This window comes from Mixophyes fleayi, chromosome 9, assembly GCF_038048845.1.
Source record: "Mixophyes fleayi isolate aMixFle1 chromosome 9, aMixFle1.hap1, whole genome shotgun sequence".
Taxonomy (NCBI): Eukaryota; Metazoa; Chordata; class Amphibia; order Anura; family Limnodynastidae; genus Mixophyes; species Mixophyes fleayi.
Genome location: NC_134410.1, coordinates 58,799,611 through 58,821,550, shown reverse-complemented (window position 1 = coordinate 58,821,550; position 21,940 = coordinate 58,799,611). Strand labels below are relative to the sequence as shown.

Here is a 21,940-nt window from a genome sequence, read left to right as displayed (position 1 = left end):
TGACAGAAATTTACCTCAGGAATTACTGGCTAGTTATCCCTAGGATAAAAATGCCAAATGTGTGGTTTTTATGCAAGTTTTTGCCCAGTTACAAGGCCTAGAAACAGGAATACATTTATCACTTTACTTTTGATAAAAACAGGTGAGATGGCGTCCTGTGCCAAATAATCAAAACTTGATCCAATAATGGCAAGCATGTTGCAATCAGATTAAGTGTACACTACTAATGCAGCTAGTGCTGCCTTGCAGAAGTGACCTGACTCCGATCTCCTACATCTCGTGGTCTGCCTTCACACAAGGAAATTCCAAGCGACATCACAGAAATTCCCTTTACAAATGTGGGAGCACATATCTGATCCCGTGACCAGGAGGCAAATGTCAGTCGCTTGCTACATAAGTGGAACCAGAGTCGATCACCGATGGTACTTTTGCCAGAATGAGGATGTGCACAGTATAGCATAGCTGCCATACTGACTGAACATTTTTCATTTTTTTTAAAAAAAATGTCCGGTCAGAGTACCATGTCCATACGTTTGTCTATTGTGGAGCTCTGACATTGCAATCATTTGTATATATGACATTTGTATGTATTTATATGCAGTGTACAAATTATAGTATAGGATTTAGTTCTTCTCATGCCTTTGCATAAAATGTATTGGAGAGGGTCAGTGGGTGACTAGCTTAAAAACCTGGCAATGCATATATGGTGGTACTATTGTTTTGACCTGACCCCTGAATAACTAGGTCTGTGGCTAATTTGGGAACTCAGCAGATTACTGTATGCCAGGGTTTCCCAAACCCAGTCCTCAGGGCTCCCCAACAGTGCAGGTTTTCCGGATCACATGTGACATAATTAGGACCACCTGTGGATCTGTTACAATGTGTCAGTCAGTAATGAATACACCTGTGCTCCAGCAAGGAGATATGGAAAACCTGCGCTTTTAGGGAGGACTGGGTTTGGGAAACTCTGCTGTATGCTAAGGTTTTAATCAGCCAACTAATGCTTTTGGTTGCTGCATCAGTTTATTATTTGACCGTGCAACTTTGTTTAAACAACCAAGCTAGGCAACAAAATTGGCACATGGCCAGCTTCAAACTTGTAAGGTTTGAAATGCATTTCGTGTCATTGGACGCATTGCTGGCATTTATTTACAATATCAAATTGACAAACTGAATAGTGCTTTTAGTCTATTAATCTGATTATTGTCCTTTTTTATTTTATTTGTTTGCTCTGTCTTTCAGAATAGGGTAATCTTTCCAGCACCTGATACAGTGACTACTGACGGCAGTACGTGTGGGGAGAGTGGTGAAGCTCCTTTACTAAGAGTCAACTTTGGAAACAACCATACGTGGAGTCTAAACTTCACCAGGAATGACACTGTATACAGTGGTGATGTGCTCATATTCACATACAACACTAATGACACTACATTGTTTCCAGATGCCAAACGAAAAGGTATTTACTCGTCTTGGACTTATAATGATAAACCTGCTACAAAAGTTTTATATTTTTTTTTCCCATTTAAAAAATTCTTGATTATGGATGTTTAAAATTTATTATACACTTTGCCCAGGAGGAACAACCACTCTTGATGCTCTGCACTAGGCTTTTGGCATTTGTGGGCACCACTGCTGTCGGTTTCTGTAATGAGCTATGGTTACTATAGAGAAGGCATCAGATATATGGCTAGAAATGTAGGCCAGTTCCTGATTGAATAAGTTCAGCAATCAACTGATCAAGAGTGGTCTGTTTTCCTAGTTGTGTCTACTTCTCAGCAACCTACTAGTGTGCGTTAACGTGTAACCCCGCCCCTTAACACAAATTTGGAGGGTGACCTTTTAGTTTTTTTTTTGTTTTTTTTTTTAAATCTATACTTATTTTTTTGGGGGGGTTTGTATCCTCATGAAGCCTGTGACATTGTGGTAATTATAGGCTTTTAAGAGATTTAATACCTTGAAGTGATGACCACACCAGGACACCTTTCCCCTGCACTGTATCTGTGACCAGCAGGGTGATGATGAATTTTGTCCTTTTCCCAGTTGGGTGATGTCATCTTACATATCCTTTCTACTTCACAGCATTGCCTGTGCATCAGAAAGGTTTTGCTTTTTGCGAATGAAATGTATGCTTTCAAAACCCAGCTGAATGTTACTCCGAAAGAAACAGAGTCTTGTCTTAGGCTGGATATCCCCTCTAAAAGCTGCAATGCTAACTATGTATTTCTAAGAAGATCTTAATAGATTTAGAAGTGGTTTTCTACCCAACCTAGTTATGTAGCAGTCAGCACTCCTGCTAAAGTATTGTTGGTACATTTACAGCAGGATTAGAGCACTAAATAAACCTAATAGTGACTGTCTAGATAAGTGTTTATTAATTATTAGTGGTCAGTAGTGCTGGACAGGGGGGCACAAGACAAAAATATGAGACCTACAAGGTAGACAAAATAAATGCATACATGACACATGGCAAGAAGATACTGGTTAAGCAAGAGGGAACATATGTGGCTCTGAGTGGAAAGTGGGGGTTTGGGTAATATATGTGGAGTCTAAAAACTCAAACTTTATTAGAACTTGCCAGAGTGTTTAAAAAGTGCCACTTCTCCCTACTTGCAATGACAATCAGGCCAGATTCATACACAAATTGATGTGTTGGAATCAGGAAAAATGGGCAAGTGTAAGGATCTGAGGGACTTTTACAAAGGTCATATTGTGATGACTAGATCAGTGGGTCAGAGCATCTCAAAAAACGACAGGTCTTGTGGGGTGTTCCTAGTGTGCAGTGGTTAGTACCTACCAAAAGTGGTCGCCGGTGAACCGGCCACAGGTTCATGGGCACCCAAAGCTTGACGCTCGTGAAGAGAAGGCTAGCCTGTCTAGTCCAATCCCACAGAAGAGCTACTGTAGCACAAATTGCTGAAAAAGTTAATGTTGGCTATAAGATGTTCGAGAATGCAGTTCATCTGTGTAACCATAGACTGGTCAGTGCCCATGTAGACCCCTGTCCACCACAAGCACCTATAATGGGAACGTGAGCACCAGAACCGGATCATAGAGCAATGGAAGAAGGATGCCTGGTCTGAATCATGTTTGCTTTTACCTCATGTGGACGACTGGGTGCATATGCGTTGTTTACCTGGGAAGAGCTGGGACTCAGGATGCACTATACATCCCCTGGCTTGCCTTCTTCCCGGTGTGATGCTCTGGGCAATGTTCTGCTGGGAAACATTGGGTCCTGGCATTCATGTGGATGTTACTTTGATACGTACCACGTACCTAAACATTGTTGCAGACCAAGTACACCCCTTCATGGTAACAGTATTCCCTGATGGCAGTGGCCTTATTCAGCAGGGTAATGTACCCTACTACACTTTATTAATATTGTGCCTTATTTAGTCTTGCAACTTTTATTCAGGTTTGTCAGCAGAAAGTAAAACTTGCCCTCTAGTGGTAGTTTATATAACCACATGCTTCCATTTTCAAATATTAACTTTGTAACATTGACACTGTCAGCAATGCATAGTTTTTAGTGCTGTCCTTCAAACTCATCACTTGTATTTTTTCCCTAGGACTTTTGACTTCTACCACTTCATTTTTTGACCCAATACCATTGAATGCAACCTACAAATGTTTTCATGATGAGATTGTGGTGGCACAAAATGTCACACAGGTGTACTGGAATGTCACACTGCAAGCATATGCTCAGAATGCTACATTAAGCAGAGGTGAGGGATTTAAACCGTAATTCTCTGCTAGGACTTGTATTTGTTATACAGCAGTTCTCAATTTTATGCCTTATGCAATACAAAGCAAATTTATGTGAGCACTAGGTTTCATTAAATTGACACCATCTTTCTTATAGCCTTAAAATGTCCAATTGAAGAGCAGTCTATTTCTCTATCATTTATAACTTCTGTTATGGGAGCATTGGACCATGGAAATATTTAGACTCCTATAGCATTTTGGCTCTTTAAAAAAAGAAAAACTGAGAGCCCACCAGGACAGGGATATGGAAGAGGGAGCAGTTACCACTTTTAAAATATTTATAGGGCCAAATGGTCCCCTCCCCCAATGGATGTGTAGGAAAGGGTTTAATAAAAGTATAAAATTCTTGTTATATTTAAAATACCTGCTGACAACAAAGCAATATGAGTGTCTAACATAATGTATGATTGCGGTTTATTTCAGAGGTCCATTGCAATGCTGATAATCCTACTTCCCCACCTTTAACCACTCTGGCACCAACCACCAAGCCTTTGGATAAACCGGCCGTCGGCAACTATTCAGTCTCCAATGGCACAGAGACATGTCTGCTGGCCTCCATGGGTCTGCAGCTTAATGCCTCCCTGCTTGCTGAAGGAAAGGTAGGAGTGGGTTGTTGAACAGTTGAGTGTTTTTGCCTGGCATGAATTTCTGCACATTATTTTGCTCTATAAAAGTTGTTCACTGACATGTATATTTAGTGTGTTGGTAACTGTAGCCAAGGGCACAGACCTTATTTGCTCCTTCATAGATGGACCAGTATATTTCTCCAGTAACATTGACGCCCACAAGAGGTGAAACCTGACGTGCACTAGTTAATCCTAGATAACTACTCATTGGGAATGTGTTCTGACTTCAAGTAACACCAGTCGCATTTGTGACCCCATTTTATGTACACCAGTCGCATTTGTTTAATAATGAATAGTGGGCTAACATTGCATTAGTGTCTAGAAATTACACGTTATCTGGTGCCACATATATCTGTATATTGCTTAATGACCAAGTAAATTGCCAGCTATACCAAATGGTTTCATTTATTCCAGAACGCCCAAATTTTAATAAGAATAGCTATAACTCAACACTATGTACATCCCAGCATTAGTAGAATTGAGGAAACTTCACATGTGCTCTTGACTTAATGTCAAAAGTGAGAATAAATAATGAAATTATTTTTTTATTGCTCTTCCTCTAGAATATCTGGACTCTGATCAACATTAACCCCAACACCACACTCAGTTCTGGAAGCTGTAGTAACGAGAGCGCCCTCCTTAGACTCAATGACAGCAGTACAATTGTAGAATTTTACTTCTCTATTGTAAGTATATAGTTTGCTTGTGTCTCTCTTGTGTGTCGGAAGCAATGTTACCATCCAGGCTAATTTGTTGTACACTTGGTTTTACTAATAGATAAACGCTCTCCATTCTGAGAAACTTAAACCCTAATCCTGTAGGATATAGCTCACATACTTTTACAAAATGTTATATAAAGATTACACATAAATGACAACGCATTATATCACCAGTAAGTCTGCAACTTCTGTACAGTAATCTCATTTTAAAATTGAGGGGTTTTGTGTTGGGATTATTTTCTAATTCCTTCATGGTTGTCTTCTATGTTATCTTAATTTTATATTGCTTTTCCTCAGCCTTAGCTAATGTTCTTACATTTGTCACAAAGTGCTAGAGCTACTCCCACAACTGTAAAGGTGCCCATGCACGCTGTGATTACCGCATGACTGGGACCAACGCACACAGATTCTGATCAATATCTGAACCTGATTAGATGTAGCTTGCAGTAAATCTGGTAGTACGATCAATGTATTGCCATGTATCAAGCTAATCACACTTGCTTTGGCTTTACTTTGCCTTAGGTGTGTGTAAGATACAAAAGCACCACACTCTAAGAAATGGTTTTCTTTCTCAAAAAAATGTTCAAGCATAGCCAAGTGCTTCACTTTGATATATCTGCCCATCATGATGGGGCCAAAGATCTTAGTTATGTGTAATTTAATCTGTTGTATACGATTTAGCTTGGTAATGGTCAAGTAGCTTTTACTGGTTTAGAGTTGTGCTAAATCTGTGCTGTCACTGAACTCTTCCCCCAACTGTACTGAATCATTATTTTATTCTTCTAAATATAGAAAAAATCGAACTTTTACCTTCAAGAAATGAATGTGACTCTAACAAATGGTTCCGGTAAGTAACCCTGTCGCATAATGAATAGTTTGCTTCTTTTTCGGAGAGCTAAGCAATCTGTATAATGGGTATTGAGCCACTGACATAATACTTGAATGAATCCCTAACATAACTTGGTAATTTGGGTATACAAAATAAAATGAAACTGTCCAAATCAGCCTCTTGTGTATGGAGAAAACTTGTCTTAAAGGGCCACTAACTTTAAAATGCTGCTGATTTGAATATGCTTCTTGTGGGAAATAGCGGTGTGCACTCGTGACAACATTGACATTTTCATGTAAACCTTTGATTGTCCTCTGTTGCTTCCACTACAGGAATCTTCTCCTTCACACATCATATCTACCCAAATGCCTATGTTCCCCTATAATCCCCCCTTCTTATTTGTCTAGTCCTATTTTACAATTGTCAACTAAATATTTTGTATTGCAGGCATTTCTCAAATAACAAACCGCAATCTAAGCTTTTGGGAAGCGTCTTTAGGAAACTCTTACCTTTGCCGCAAAGAGCAGCTAATCACTGTATCAGAAGACCTGAACATAAACACATTTGACGTGAGAGTTCAGCCCTTCAGTGTAAAGAATGCAACATATGCTACAGGTAAGACAATGTGCTTATACGATCTTATTGTATGAGACCCTGCTCTCCCATGGGCTGTGGATAGGCCAGTTCTAAACTCTAATGTACTCTTAACTTGGCCCCTCATTGGCTGATCTGGAACTCATGCTGAGCAATACAAATTGTATCTAACTTGGAGACCAGCCAAAGTGGGCAGAATGGAGTGGCTGAGCCTAATGAATGGATCCAGTGGGGGCTAACTGCAAGTGTGTGCAGTAATTAGCATAGATTGCAGTTATCAGCCAACTAGCATTTACACCAGTCACAATAAAATTTTCTGAATTGGCAGCCATATAATGCCCACATACGTAGCAATTTATGGCCAATCTGGTTGTTTCCAGTCCACAAGCAGTACACATTGAAGTGACATGGCTACCCTACAGCTTGAATGTGTTCATTGTGTTATGCAGTAATAAGTCGTGTACAACCAAATTCCAACAACGCCGCAGTGTTTTCCCAATAGCTACCTTGTCTTGAGTCACGTCCATTTTTGGGATCTACATGAGCTTTGGAAGTTTGCAGTGTCTCTTATTGGATCATATGAATAGCTTATTGCAAACAGTCTTAACATTAAATCTCTGCCATCTTTGGCACACAGTGGAGTTAAGCATCTTGGACACTGAATCCATATTCATGAAATACAGATTATGATTTCACTGGCTACCCGGATGTTGCTGAACCATAAACTTTCTTAGTGAAATTAGGAATGTAATTAATGGAGTTGTCCCAAGCAAACATTACATTTAATGTAGTAATGCACTAACTCAGTATTAAGGGGTTACCATAGCACATTCCTTTAAATATGTGACTGCTTACTGTACCTGATGACTGTGTGCTCTTTATAGCCGTTTTGAGTTGCTTTGTGTTCAGTGACGTTTTTTTTTTTAATAGCTGTTCTAAAACTAGGGATTTTGCTAGTCTGCTTTAAATAATTCACTATTGTCCTGATCGTATAGGTTTTTCTGAATAGCTTCTCATTTCCTACTAAGGTTCATGAGAATTTATAAAAAGGAGAGAACGGGTATATTGTACAGCATGACTGTTTCTGCTACTGTAACTTTGAGGCGTGAGCATGTTGCAGTATTAAAGCATACCAACCCCCACATTGGTATGTTCATGTTGGCACTTGTGTAGACCCAGTGCTGTAGTGGGCTGAGTACAAGTCGTTTTTTGGTTTTTTTTTTATTTCCTCTGCTTTTTAATAAGACTAAACACCAGATTTTGAGTACTTTGGGTGCCCAGTCTAGCACAGGATTAGCACACCAGTCAATTGGCAAATGCAAAAGAAAACGTCTGGGTTGAAATTTCAGGAATCAATGTGGGCTTGACCAATCCATTTTCATTAGAGCATGATTGTAAGAGTACAACATAGGGATATCGCTCTGAATTAGTAGACACTCCACATGCCATCTGTGAATGTCAGTGTGTTAGCAGTTGCTTTTAGTTTTGTTTTTTCCTTTTCACCCATTTTTATTTTTTATTTCCATCTACAGCTTCTGAATGTAACCTCGACGACGACTCCATTTTAATTCCAGTCGTAGTTGGTGCTGCACTTGCAGGCTTAATTGTCATTGTCGTAATTGCTTACTTAATTGGCAGAAGAAAAAGCTATGCTGGATATCAAACCCTATAATTGCCTCTTGAACAGGCCTGATATGCACTTGCCCACTTATGTGCAAATTAATATAAAACATATGGTTCTCCATCTGTTGTGGAACTACACGTCCCATCATGCTTTGCCAGCATAGGTCTGGGAGGACATGATGGGACTAGCTGAATAGCCACAGTTCCCATTTTCAAACTTGCCCTAATGCTGCTAAAATATGCAAGATGGACAGGAACACTTAATTTTCTTTTATACAGTATTCTGGACCATGTTCAGTTGCTATATCCATCCACAAGTTTGGACATTGGTAATAAACTCCTGGATGGTATGTAGATTTGTACATCTTTCTGATAAATGACATTGATACCACTGAAACTTTTTTAATTACTTTTAATCACTGCATGGTCTGCCTGCCATTGTTGGTTCAGGGGGTGTGTGTGTGTGACTTTCCCCCCAAAAGCATCAATGCTTCTAAAGACTTATTTGAGCCTGTCAAATTTGAAATGGGTTCTGTGTGTAGGTTTAGTATAGGTAGTGATATAGATGACACCAGCATTGTGCTGTCTTGGCTGACCCTAAAGGGCCTTCGCTGGAATGTTGGATTGTACTTTCCTCAGCTACAGTAATTGTCAGACCATTATAGGATTGTAAGGGTGATAGTTAGTTTTTTCTTTATCTTATGCAGTGTACGATCCCGTACTATATAATTAGAAATACTGCAGATGGACCTTTGTTTAAAGTAACAATAGAGATGAATATTGGTAAACCTTTATGGTGCTTGCTTAGGACAGTGAGTTGAAGACTATCCTAAGCAAATCCCTCCTAGGCCTGTTCTTTTGGGTATGATTTGATAACAGTGAAGGCTAACCAATTTCTGGGCAAAGTAGATGAGCATTTCCCCAAGCAGAAGGTTAGGCCTCTGCAATGGTTAAACCGCAACTTCTACACCTCCCAGCATGCTGTGCCAGGACCTCATATCTTGTCTCTGTCACACTAGCTGAGCATCATGAGAGATGTCGCTTTATAACAAAGATTCCATCCTCCTAATGTAGATCTCTAATGACATTCCAGATAACTTCAGGTGGCATGTGTGTATTTAATAAGTAATTATTTCCTAACTAAATGATTTGCCTTGGATGGAATTTCAGAAAACTCTGTACATATTACATTGGACACTCCCTGGGGCAAAAAGATCCAAAGTGCTAGTATTCTTGTTCTGTAATTTCTTGTGTGCTCTGTTTACAGATTTTTATATTTGTTTGCATGTAAGATTATGGTCTGATTTAAACTAATTCAAATAATGATAAACACCCTTCTTAACAAACTACAATAAAAATTAAATTAAAAATCACGTGGAGCTCTATAATTTTTTTTTTTGCTTATGTATGTGTGTATATCTCCGTTGTCAGCCAACAGTTTTCCATTAAGAACAATACATGTTGTCTTAAGTGGCATGTTCAGGTAAATTGTCAGACAAAATACAGTATGGCCAGCAGTAGACATCTGTACATGGAATGCAGCCTAGGTTTACAACGTGTTTTGTTATATAATCTAGTGTAAAAATGTGGGCAGCACTGTACTATAGAATTACACTGAGTGTATCTTCTGTTTATGAAGGTCTGCATACTATATATGTTCTCTGGTTAAATTGTGCCTTTCTGTAGTGCACACTAAGGCAGGTTCCCACGTCTGTCACCAAAGTGACATAATTATGTGTTAAAGGTATCATTGTTCCAGATAGTCTCACGCAGACATCTAGTATAGAATTTTTCTAAATAAAAAGGTATCTGTTTTAGTAAAAAAATATTTTCTTTTAAAATGACAGCCATTTTTTGAGACTACAGATTATCACTTTAACTTCATATTTTATATTTTTTGCTGCAACAGAAATGCTTATAGCGGTTTTATTTACCATAGATGAACTAAAAAAAAATATAAAAAGCTGAAAAAAAAATATCATATAAATTGACATCACTAATGGAGAAAACAACTTTAGCTGGAAATGTCTGACCCACGTCCCCCACACCATATTTTATTTTGCATTATGCTTCACATCTGAGTAGAGTAGAAATAAAGAATAGCCTGCTATATAAGGGGCAGTATTGCTGACAGTGTTCAATCAGTATAAAGGCCTTAAGATCACACCACAAAAAAAAAGTTCCCTGGTACTTTGTAGGGGGAAGTACTGTTTACTTAAGAGGTTTGCAGGTACACTGATGGAAGGGTGGTCGGGCACTTCAGAATCCAACCTATTACCACTTTAGAACTGGAATTAAGGAATGAGTGGCCCCAAACACTGCTGTTTTAACTTCATTTTTGTCTTAAATTAATCATATGTGAGGTGATGTCTGGACTGTCTTTAATGCGTTTCGTTCAATTTTTAAAGTTTACCAAGAAATGTGATCAGAGTGTATTATATACAAGTTAACCCGTGCATGATACTCATGCATTCTAGTCAAATCAAGCTACTTAAGGTGTTAAAAAGGTTCTTGTCATGCATTTGGGCCATAGCCCAGGCCTCAACCACCAACCACTCCCAACTGTCACTTCTCCAATAAATATATATATATTTTTTAAATCTTTTTATAAACACTTTTAACAATTAACAAATTAAAAACATCTTAGTATACCAAATTTCAGCCCTTTCTGAATTTTTTTTTCCACACTAAGAATTTAGTAGGTCAGTGTAGAACTCTGCCCAGCAGGTGGCGCTGCAGCTTGGTTTTATTTTTTACGCGCACACACACTAACACACGCCACTAGACATTTATATTAGAGACTATATATATATATAATTTTTTTGTTTCACCAAGCCTACGCTTGACAGGGCACACTTCCCATGTGAAGATACAAGCCTTTGCCCACCACCTTGCAGATGCTACCATTTTCTCATGTTGTGCCACCTACATGTTGCAACACATGCAATTTACAATGCAGGATTCACACATTTTGTGGTTTCCTAAATGAACATTCGTCACAGCATGACTTGGTAACATTTGGTGAGGGTCTAAATAATTAAACAGTTGTGCTATTTAAAAAAAAAAAAAAAAAGTAAGGCAGTACAGTCCACAGGGTACAGAAACTAATCAGAAATATTGTTTGTAGACTTGGTTCCTTAAGCACAACACCAATTTTTCTGACATTACTAAGGCTATGGACCTCCCACTCCTAGAACACTTAATAGTTCATCTTTAATGCAGTTGGCCTTGAGATGATTCTCAGAATTATGTTGGTAGTGATGGAAATAGGGCTGTTTTTAAAGCTATTTGATGTGACTGGGAAAATTGGACAAGCTGTTTATTGCCTAGAGTGTGTCTTATGTAGCATCGCTTTTCAATAACCACCAAGCTTAAGAAATGGGAAGATTTTAATAGTAGCAGCTTATTGACAAAAAATACACCATTTAATGACTACATTTCAGCTGCTCTGCCACAGACAATGCTTTATGTGAAAGTGGGCAGTGGAAGATCTCAGCTGCCAGAGAATGGGGGATGGAGATTGCACCTCAGATGTCACACCCTTCATGGCAAACATCTGGTGGTCTTTATTAAGAGGTTCAGTAATCCTAGGAATTTTAAGTAAAATGATATCCAGAGCCACTTGGTTCACTATTAAAGTGCATCTTCCAACAGTCATGTGACAGGACATTACATGTTTTACAATTACTATAGCTTGTATTCAGCTTTATTCTGTTACCCATTAACAGCCTTAATAGTATGCGTAGGGATGGAATCACACTTCATCAGATTTCCAAAGGTCTGTTTATTTGGGAATGCTGCTAGTAGTCCTTTCATACAAATTAACTTTAATTTTAGGCTCAATATTTTTAAATGTTCACCTTTGGGGGAAAAAGCCACCACACTTTGTCTTGTCCTATATGCCCCTTCCTGAGATGTTTGCTGTTACATAAAGCAAGGATCTTGATTGGGCAGCTTATCCAAAGGCACCTGCTACAGTTTACACACCTGGAGGTTCCGTGACAGGATTGACTTACTCTGCCACCCTATCAGGAGGTTTTACAGATTCCAGGTTGCAGTGTCACTTCCTAGCTGAAATGGGTTCCAGATAGCTGTTGGGCAGACTTAATAGTAGCAGTCTTTGTACTGCTACGTCTGGAGCCCTCTGCTCTCCAGGAAGATGCTTTTTCTCCTCTGGAGCCCCCAGGAGCCAATGTGCCCTTCTAGAGGCATTGACTGCACCTCTCACTGGATTACTAGGGATGTGTGACCTTCAGGTTTTGTGCATGTGTGGTGGAAGGGGACCAGCCCACATCTTGTGTGCCGCAGAAGAGCCAGCTGATAAACACATTCAATTTTACACTCCTTGCTGTCTACTAGCCTAAGACAATACATTGTCCTATTGTACTATTTGCCATGCTTTGCTTGGTGGCCCCCTTATAAACTTGCTGATTGTTTGGCACTTCTAGGTGCAAGGGCAGCGCTTCTATTCTGCTGTGGATTATTGAATAATAAAAGCCTAACAAAACTGCAACATGTTAAAACAAAAAGGAAAAGTTTGAATTTTAAATTCCAGATTTGGTTGTTATAAGTGGAATTGTAAACTATGTTGTGCGGAATCAGTGGCGCTATATAAATAAATGGTGATGATGTGCTATATTAGCAGGCAGGGCTTAAACAAGGTGGTGGCTACCAACAGTGCATCAGTCCATTAGAGTCCACCATGTGCCTTCTTGTGGTGCTATGATGAGACCAGCTTGGCGAATCAGCTAAGGGTTTAGATAAACTAAACCTTTCCGTTTCCATCACATTAACATTTTCACCTTTTTATTTTCTTTCTCAGTTCAGTGCATAAACATATGGAACATTTTCTGACCAAACGGCTTTTTTTTTTTTTTTTTTTTTATTATAATTTTTGTTTTACTAAACATCTCTTGTACATGCATGTGATGTGAGATTTTTTTATTTTGTTTTGTTTTTTTGTCTCTGGTTTTTATTTTGCTTTCTCCCCATGTAGCGGAAGATTGTTTTGCAGATCAGAACTTCACTGTACCAATAGTCGTGGGAGCTGCACTGGGAGTCCTTGTAATCCTAGTGATGGTGGCTTATTTCATTGGCCGCAGGAATCAGCGTTCAGCTGGATATGAACATTTTTAAGGAAGGAGATAGGGGGTTTGAAAGTATTTCACACACTATTCAAAGTGAGCAATAACAGAACTGACTTTACAGATTGCTATAAAGCATTGCTTTTTGCATTACACTTTATGATCTCTGTATTCAGTAACCACAACAGCTATTCTCTGCGTATAACTGTACAATAAGCTTTACCTATCAATTGTATTTCATAATGTAAATCTTGTATCTGAATGTACTTGCTTTATTATATAGTAACAATGTTAAAAAAAATCATTCCTTCTCATCTTACAGGATGTAATTTTATATAATTTCTTAAACCATATGCAATTGTTTAAACATATTTTGGTTTATTAATTAGAAAAATGTTTCAACTAATTCATATTAACATTTTAAATGGTTTTGGCTTTTTTTTTCTTCTTGCTAAAACAGTGAGTTTTTAATTACAACTATCTAACATTTTATGAATTTGCTGCACATGACCACTGTCGGCAACGCATAGCTGTATGCACACTATTTAATCAAGAAGTCTGAAGTCCTTTTAAAAGGATCATTAAATCTAAAGTACAACTTACCTATTTGATTTAAAAAACAAAATAAAAAATGGAACACCCCCCATAAGTATATGTTGGAACCTACCCTATCTTGATAGAATTGAAGAGGTTTCCATTCAGCCCAAAATAGCAAATCATTCTCATGGAAGCCATTTTATGGAAGCCTAAAATGTCCTGCATCCTGCCTAAATTGTATGTGTGTCTGTCTCCCACCCATCTTCTCCTGCGCTCGAACCTGACTCTCGTGCAAGCCCCAGTGCGCTGGTCGCTGTCTGTTCTGTGTAGGTAGTAGATCAGGGGATAGCGCATGAGAGGAGCAGGGAGCTGAAGTATTCTCCCTATCCTGTGTCTTCTCCACTCCATGTCCTTTGCTGTATTCATTCTTTTATGCAGGAAATGGTCAGTGACTAAGATAGGCGGTAGTACAAGTGTTGCCTATTTTCTTTATCACAGTAAAGTGGAGAGGAGCACACCTGGTTGTTAGCTGCTTTATTATAAGCAAATTTCTATTTTGGATTTAGTGGTCCTTTAATTGTTTAACTGTATGATCAGATTCTCTGCTGCTGACTGGACAATGCTTTAGCTGGGGCTGTTTGCCCCTAATGGCACTATTCTTTGCAATTCAGGGAGAACACCCTTCTGCTATTTGCCTTCCAGTCTGTTCCCTTTCACTTGCTTCTCTTCTGTTTACCATATTATGGCACTGTCGCTGTGGCATGCACTCAGTTACACAAGTGGACAGGTCACCCATTCCCTTTTTTTAAAAAAAATAATAAAATGAGCTAAAAACGGATTACACACTGATATGCAGGATATGTATATTGAATACTGTCCAACAGGTTTATTATACAGCAGCCAAAAGTTTATAAATTCTTATTAATGCAGGCTTTGCATTTTATGTGGATTATTGTAGCAACAGCTTTCCAGATGGGTACATGCACCTGATCAGTCTTAGAAAATAGGCTGATACATTTAGGGACATTTCTGAAGCTGGTGCACAGGGGCAAAAAAAAAAATTTGTGGTCCCTAGCAACTAAAATGACTTTTTCTCCACTGAGCTTGAAAAAAAATATATAGGTAAAATATCATTGGTTGCTATGGGTTACAGCACCCTTTCCCCTCCCTGGGTTTCTGTATCCTACTGGTAACATGGTACCATCTGAAAAATACAGATTGGGGTAAAGGCAGATATTCAAAATATGAAACATTTGTCTATTGAACTATAGCGTGAAGCAGGGAGGTAAAGTACAATACAGAGTCTTACTCTCGCTTTCCCTGTTTTACTTAAAAGTAAAGTTTTAGAATAAAGTTTCTTTTACCTAGGTGCTGTTAGCCATTACCTTCAGGATTCTGTTCACTGCCTGTCCTCCTATGTCCTATGATGCAAACTTGTATCATGGCACATACCAAACCATACAATATGTTCTTAAAAACTAAACATATTCTTAAAATTTCATATATCAATTCTTTATATAAAAAATGTTAGATCCAGAAATGCACCTGCATTACCAACTTCCCTATTGGCTTGATAGTATTCTAAGATCCTAATTAATGTCCATACAACATGCACCAATCGCTCAATTTATTTCCATTCCATATTAAATCAGAAGGACTTTTTCATGTATATATGAGAAGTTGGATAAGCATATATAATACTGGTTGTCTATTGCAGTACTGCCCAGATAGAAAAGAATTATATCGACTTTTTTACAACGGCAAACGGCTCTTTTTTCAATGTTTTATTCAGAAATAAGGTATATGCTATAGATGGCAAATTCAGTGATTGGTGCATGTTGCATGGATATTAATTAGGATCGTATAATATTATCAAGTAGGGAAGTTGGTAATGCAGGTGCATTACTGGATCTTACATTTTTTTTTTTTTAAATATAAAGAATTGATATATAAAATTTTAAGAATATGTTTAGTTTTTAAGAACATATTGTATTGTTTGGTATGTGCTATGATTATTGTGTTTACATGATTTTTAGAAATAATAAAAGGTTAACTAGTATCCGCTTACTTGTGTACTAGTGCACTTGTGTGTGGTTTTAGCCTGCTATTGCAGTTTCATTATATTCCTGGACTGGCATATAGTCTGCTCAGTGTAATCATCTACTATAGAGGTGATTTAAACACTGATTTCAAAATAATGCACTTAATGAAATAATTTAACAAAATATATCCCAATATTTGTAATAAAGTGCATTTAAAATGTTTTAATGAAGAAATTTTAAAATGAGCAGTGACAAATCCTCTTTTGTTAAGTCAAAACACGTAGCCTATAAAATACCTCCCTGTAGGAGAGAGACTGGTGCACACAGTATGCTTATTACATACCATCTGCAGTCTGTACTCCCTCCACACCAGGGGGTAAATGTATCAAGCTGAGAGTTTTCCGTTGGGTTTGAAATGTAGAGATGTTGCCTATAGCAACCAATCAGATTCTAGCTATCATTTTGTAGAATGTACGAAATGAATGATAGCTAGAATCTGATTGGTTTTTCAAACCTGTCAGAAAACTCTCTGATACATTTACCCCCAGGAACTCTCCAGGCTAGAGCCTAGGGGGACTGATGCAGAGTTAATTACAAAATGGGAATAGATGACTCTCTAAAAAAAAAAAAAAAAAGCATGGAAAAAGTGTATTTCTGTCTAAATGCAGATCCATACACATCTTTGCATAAGCAGCACATGTGCCAGTTGCGAATGGGTGTATATATGTCTGCATCTGTGTAAACACACCTTTATTGTACTCTGCCAACATTAGAATTCCCCTTCCATCTCCTTGTCCAGCTGTGCAGCTGCAGATGGGCATAGGTGCATATGCCTGCACTTTCTGGGCATGCGCAGAGCGATTTCACACACGATACGTGATGTGGAGAGAGGCAGGGTGCCGCAAATCGCAATTACCAGCATGATTAAAACTTTATATACAATTCTTATGTGCACAAGTAAAACGGACACCTGTAACAAGCAACAAATAGGAAAGGAAAATAAAGTATAATGGTACAATTGTAAACCTTGTCCTGTATGAAAATGCTTGGCGTTATATTTGTATATATTATGAAATGTGTATTTTAAGCTTTAACTTTTTAAAGAACAAGGAAAGCCATGGTTCTCTATTCTTGAGCTAACGAACATACCTGAAATAACTACACTAACAAAATCTGTCCAGCATTTTGTCTGTTGTATCCTTTAGACAAAGTAGATAGTGTCTGTGAGTGTAGTGCGTCTCTATCTTGCATCATTCTGTGGCAGTAAAGCCAGAGTTTTTGCATTTGTAAAATGGTAGTTACCAGCTCACTAGGTAACCGAAATGTTGAAAATACAGACTGCAGATTGGTAGATTTATGATAGCATGTGAACCATAGCTTATAAGTAATGATTTTTGCCATATTAGGCTTACCTTTTGTAAGATAGTGTCTTAAAGCTATCTAAATTATTCAAAATATAATTTGTGTGCTGGGGAGAGGGGTTAGCTGTCCTTTAACAAACCAAGAAAAAGGCAAATAACCCACGTCTCATGTTGTCCTCTCTTTTTTCCCAACAGCGGAAGAATGCTTTGCTGACACTGATCTGAGCTTTTTTATTCCAATCGCGGTGGGGGCTGTGCTTATGTTTCTTATTATACTTGTCTTTATCTCCTATTTAATTGGAAGACGAAAAAGCCGCACAGGCTATCAATCTGTATGATATCAAAACTCTTTTTGTTTCCTTTCTACTCTCAAAATAATTTATTCTTGTACAATGCTAACCTCTCTATGCATAGTGAAATATATAAAGTTGTTTTCAAACCCTGCTCTAAAGTGTGGTACTAAAGAAACATATGATGTCTGACTTGGACTTTAAGATTTTCATTTGACATTAATAGGTGCATCATTCTTATTAGAGGTAAACAGGAAAACAAATGTACTCTCTAGGTAATATCAAACACCTCTATCTTGACCCACAGTTTGTAGAAGGCTAAAAGGACATAGGTGCCAAAGTCCTTTGTAGAATGTCTAAAATATTTATAAACCTAGAGACTTCTGAGACAGCATTTCCACATTGAACCATGGAACACAGACATATAAATTAATTTATGCATAATGGGTGTAGCCATGTAAATTTAAACATGTAACTTATTAAAGAAGTGAAAAGAGCAATGGTTTAAACCATAGCGTCAAATCAGCTTTTTTCAGTCTTGTGTACCCAGGCAATGAAAGGCCAAAGACGAAATCAGCGTAGACCTCCAGTACGTGCTTAAATGTTCAAACGGCCATAAATTATTGTGATATGTGCAGTTGAATTCTTCTTTGGCTCTTCTGTTGTTGTTGTAGTTGATTTGTAATGTCCCACAGTCCTCTGCAATGCCGGACAGAACATACATAGAACAGGGACATACAAGGTGGACAATATGCGCAGACATGAAAAGAAAGGGTAGGGAGGGCCCTGCCCATGTGAGAGCTTACAATCTAACAGGCCAGTGATATGTGGACCAGGACAGTGGCTGGTAAGCACTAGACAAATGAAAGCTAAAATCAATGCTCTTTGCACCAAGCTGTTAAATAGGAATATTTGCTTTTCTGTTTCTAGAACACTGATAAATTAAAATCTATAGATGGGGAAACTTAATGTAAATAAAATGATTATATGGAGCCTTGAGCATTTTATTTGAAATATAAAGGCTTTTCATATTCCCATTTGAGTTTCCTCCGATGGAATACATCCTGTTATTTGTCAGCGGTAAACTGCTTCATTTATGTCAAATTATTTATTACTTTATTGATTCACAGAAGCCTGGATTTCTTTAAGTAGTTTTCCTTTAACAAATAAATTCCTATTAAAAGTTGGTGTGAGCTATAATTGATATATATTTACTTACAACTGATCTAATCTCAATATCCTATTGTAAGAATCTTCTACTGCAGATTCAAAGGCTGCTTTACATACCGCAGAAATGCAGAGCCGCATTGCTTCTATGTTTTGTGCAAGATTTGGTTTATCCTCACATATGTCTTAAACTAAGTGTGAGAATGAGAGGACATTTGGACTGTCTATTATGTGACTATTTTATGTTTGCATGGTTTATTGCTGACCTGTGACTATAAAGCAGTTTTTCACCAGTCTTACTGGAATGAATAAAATACGTCCCATCAGAAGTGTAGGATGATGCCTGATGTCCACTAACTCGGAGGGGATGAGGAGGCTGTGTACCCCCCAGGAATGCCCCTAAATGTGCCAAATGCACCCCTTGATCTTATTTAAACAATCTCTTCCTGCAAAATGAAATGGTGTTTTTTACATGTGGGTACAAAAGGGAGCTTTCACGTATCTACATGCCAGGAATGTCCCCAATCCACCCAACGTTTTGTATTAGATGGTGCAAACTTTGACACTATTTACACTGCACTTCGTAAATGAGTTTTTCTGACTATCAAACATTGCACAAAACAAAATGTGTAACCTCAGACAATGAGGTTTGTGAACTGAAACCAATTTCTTAGACGCTTACCATCTGAAAAGTCACAAAGAAACTTTAGCATTCTAGATGTGACCAATTCCCAGGATTATACAAAGAAGAAAATATACTTTGTTCTCAAGCACAAAAACAGTTGTCATACACTACATATACAGATAATATAAATATCTGGCTGCCCCAAAAAAAAACTGAGAAGTAGGAATGTCTGGAATAAAGGGAGCCAAGCAGGGTTTCATTTTGTTATCTGATATTGGTTATATATTATTATTATCCTTTATTTCTAAGTGCTGACATATTGCATAACAATGTAAGTGGAGAGAATCATGACACAAATGACATACGATGACCTGAAACAAAAGATAAAAATGGCCCTGTCCAGAGGAACTTACTATCTAAGAGGTGTGCGGAACACTTGATACATAGCAGAATAACAATTGTAGGTATACCGTGATACTAACCTTACTTTGATTTGGGATAATGTAGCCACTACTGTAAATTATCTGGATGTTCGAAGTAGGTGGTGAATTATTCTTTAGAACACTTGTTTTCCTAATGAACATAAAGAAATGATACCAGCGTTCCCTAATTATAAGCTATGACAACAGAATGTCTGTCTTGAATTAGTTACAGTAGTTTTATACCTATATTGACAACGCTTGTGTATTGATAGATTCTTTAATGACATAGTGACATGTCTGCAGGGTTATTGTCTTTATGTATTTATATAAATTACAAAAACATTCCTGATAACTACGCAAATGCAGACATGGTTAAGCACCATGTAACAAGTATTCCTATATTTATTTATTTATGCCAAATATTGGGCTTTAGTATATTTTTTGGAAGACATTAGTATTACGGTTCCCTTTTGTTAGTTATAGATTGTGAGTTCTAAAATACGTTCTATCCAAGGAACACTGTTCTGTATTGTAATGTAAAATCTGCAGTGTAATAATGGTGCTTGTTTTGATGAGCAGGCACCACAATTTGAAACACTCCAAATTATCCTGTTTTGCTCTCTGATCCACAGAAAACATAGCAAATGTTAAAGGCAAGCAAATCCATTTTCTTCATGACCGTCTTATTGGTACTGTGTAGATATTTAGAATGCTCCATATTACTACTGTATATAATCTATAACTACAAAACATGTATGCCCATGTGATGCACTAATCAGCCACAGGGAAATGGACACTTTTTCCACAAAGCATTTGACCAGTGCATGATTCTGTATTGTACATGTAGATATGTTCATTACATATGTTATTTATCCTGATGGCTGCATCTCAGGACATAATGTGTGTAATGTTACTATTTGAGTGCTGGGACTTTGTGAGTCCACGAGTGCCTTTCAAAATGATTAAATGTTTCATGTCCATTCCATAAAGATTCCTGGGGGAAGCATTAACCTTTTATGTATACAGTGGTGATTACCCTACACAATGAACACGACTGCTTCGGCAGCAAAGAAGAAAACATTTGTGTTGATCTGAAATGTACATGCAACAATAAAAGACATTGTTTGGAAAGAATTCACTTGTGTTTGGTGTGATTTCTGTGTATTGGTACATTCCCATTATACATATCTACTTCTGGTGGGTGCTCCAACCCTGGGGCCCATCTCTGCATACATGTTTGTATTTAACTATACGCTTAGCCCTTCACTTCAAGCTCACATTACCTCTTGTCAGAGGCATACTTGCAGCATTGAGTTATGATGGCGAGTGTCTCGGCTTTCTTGAGCCACTCCTATTGTAATCCTCCACTGATAGATCATGATTTTTCCATGTCTTCATGAAATAGATGAATACCAAAAAATACACTAAAACTTACTATGAAATTTCATTGTTACTAAAGGTTTACCTTAGACACGATAGGACTCTAAATTAACAACAAGATTCTATTTATAAAAGTTATTATGTTTAAATAAAATTAATTGTAGTTCTAAACATATTTCATGTATTCAACTCTAGAAGACTGCAACAGACAGTGGCCACAGATTACAGAAAAATGTCTTTATACCTGTCTTTCAGGAAGGACTTTGTGTTACTAATCAGTACATTGCACAAGATGACTTTGGACACCAACTTGGACTGTCGGCAACATTTTAGTACAATTTCCAGGAATACTTATTGGCAAGTGCCTGCATCCAAGTGTGCCATTCTAAAAGTAGACATTGTGTATACAAACCCAACATGCAACATATCCTTATATATTTGTATTATATCTCAAATACTTTTGTTTAAATCTTGCATTTGCAGAGGACAAAATATGAAGATGGAGATATTGCAAAGAATTGGCACAAGTTAGGAACAGTCTGCTAGTACATGTATTTAAACAATGATTAGAGATAGTGGATGGCTTAAGCTAACCACACAAGGGCAGGTTGTGCTGCTTGTCCTTATTGCAGAGGTCTTGGATCAGTGTCCAAGTTGTCCATTCTTGTAAGTGGTCAAGCAGGAAAAGATCCAGCCGTTTTAGAGGATCAAGTATACGGGAAAAAATTGTCTAATCAAGGATGAAATATCCTCCTCTTTTTTTTAAATTTACAAACCACTTTTTGACTCATTAAAAGAGTTCTGAGATAAAGGTAATTCATACTGATGTGCTAGGATTAAAAGAACCAGTTTCCTTAAACATTATTCTACCCCATCCCA

At 37.7% G+C, this 21,940-nt stretch overlaps 1 protein-coding gene across 4 annotated transcripts in view; it reads left to right on the top strand.

Moving 5' to 3' along the window:
* LAMP2 (lysosomal associated membrane protein 2) overlaps nucleotides 1-20,815 on the top strand; it is a 31,378-nt gene extending 10,563 nt beyond the window's left edge. The window contains exons 3-10 of one of the 4 annotated variants that reach the window (XM_075184384.1): nucleotides 1,243-1,456; nucleotides 3,567-3,722; nucleotides 4,186-4,361; nucleotides 4,952-5,074; nucleotides 5,900-5,954; nucleotides 6,384-6,551; nucleotides 13,150-13,333; nucleotides 17,373-17,461. In XM_075184384.1, coding sequence (XP_075040485.1) covers nucleotides 1,243-1,456; nucleotides 3,567-3,722; nucleotides 4,186-4,361; nucleotides 4,952-5,074; nucleotides 5,900-5,954; nucleotides 6,384-6,551; nucleotides 13,150-13,289 — 1,032 coding nt within the window. In that variant the 3' untranslated portion in view covers nucleotides 13,290-13,333; nucleotides 17,373-17,461. Of the gene's footprint in view, nucleotides 1-1,242; nucleotides 1,457-3,566; nucleotides 3,723-4,185; nucleotides 4,362-4,951; nucleotides 5,075-5,899; nucleotides 5,955-6,383; nucleotides 6,552-8,062; nucleotides 9,527-13,149; nucleotides 13,500-17,372 lie in introns of those variants that run through there. The other 3 variants (XM_075184382.1, XM_075184385.1, XM_075184383.1) reach the window with 3 other exon arrangements.
* Nucleotides 20,816-21,940: the final 1,125 nt, after the last annotated feature.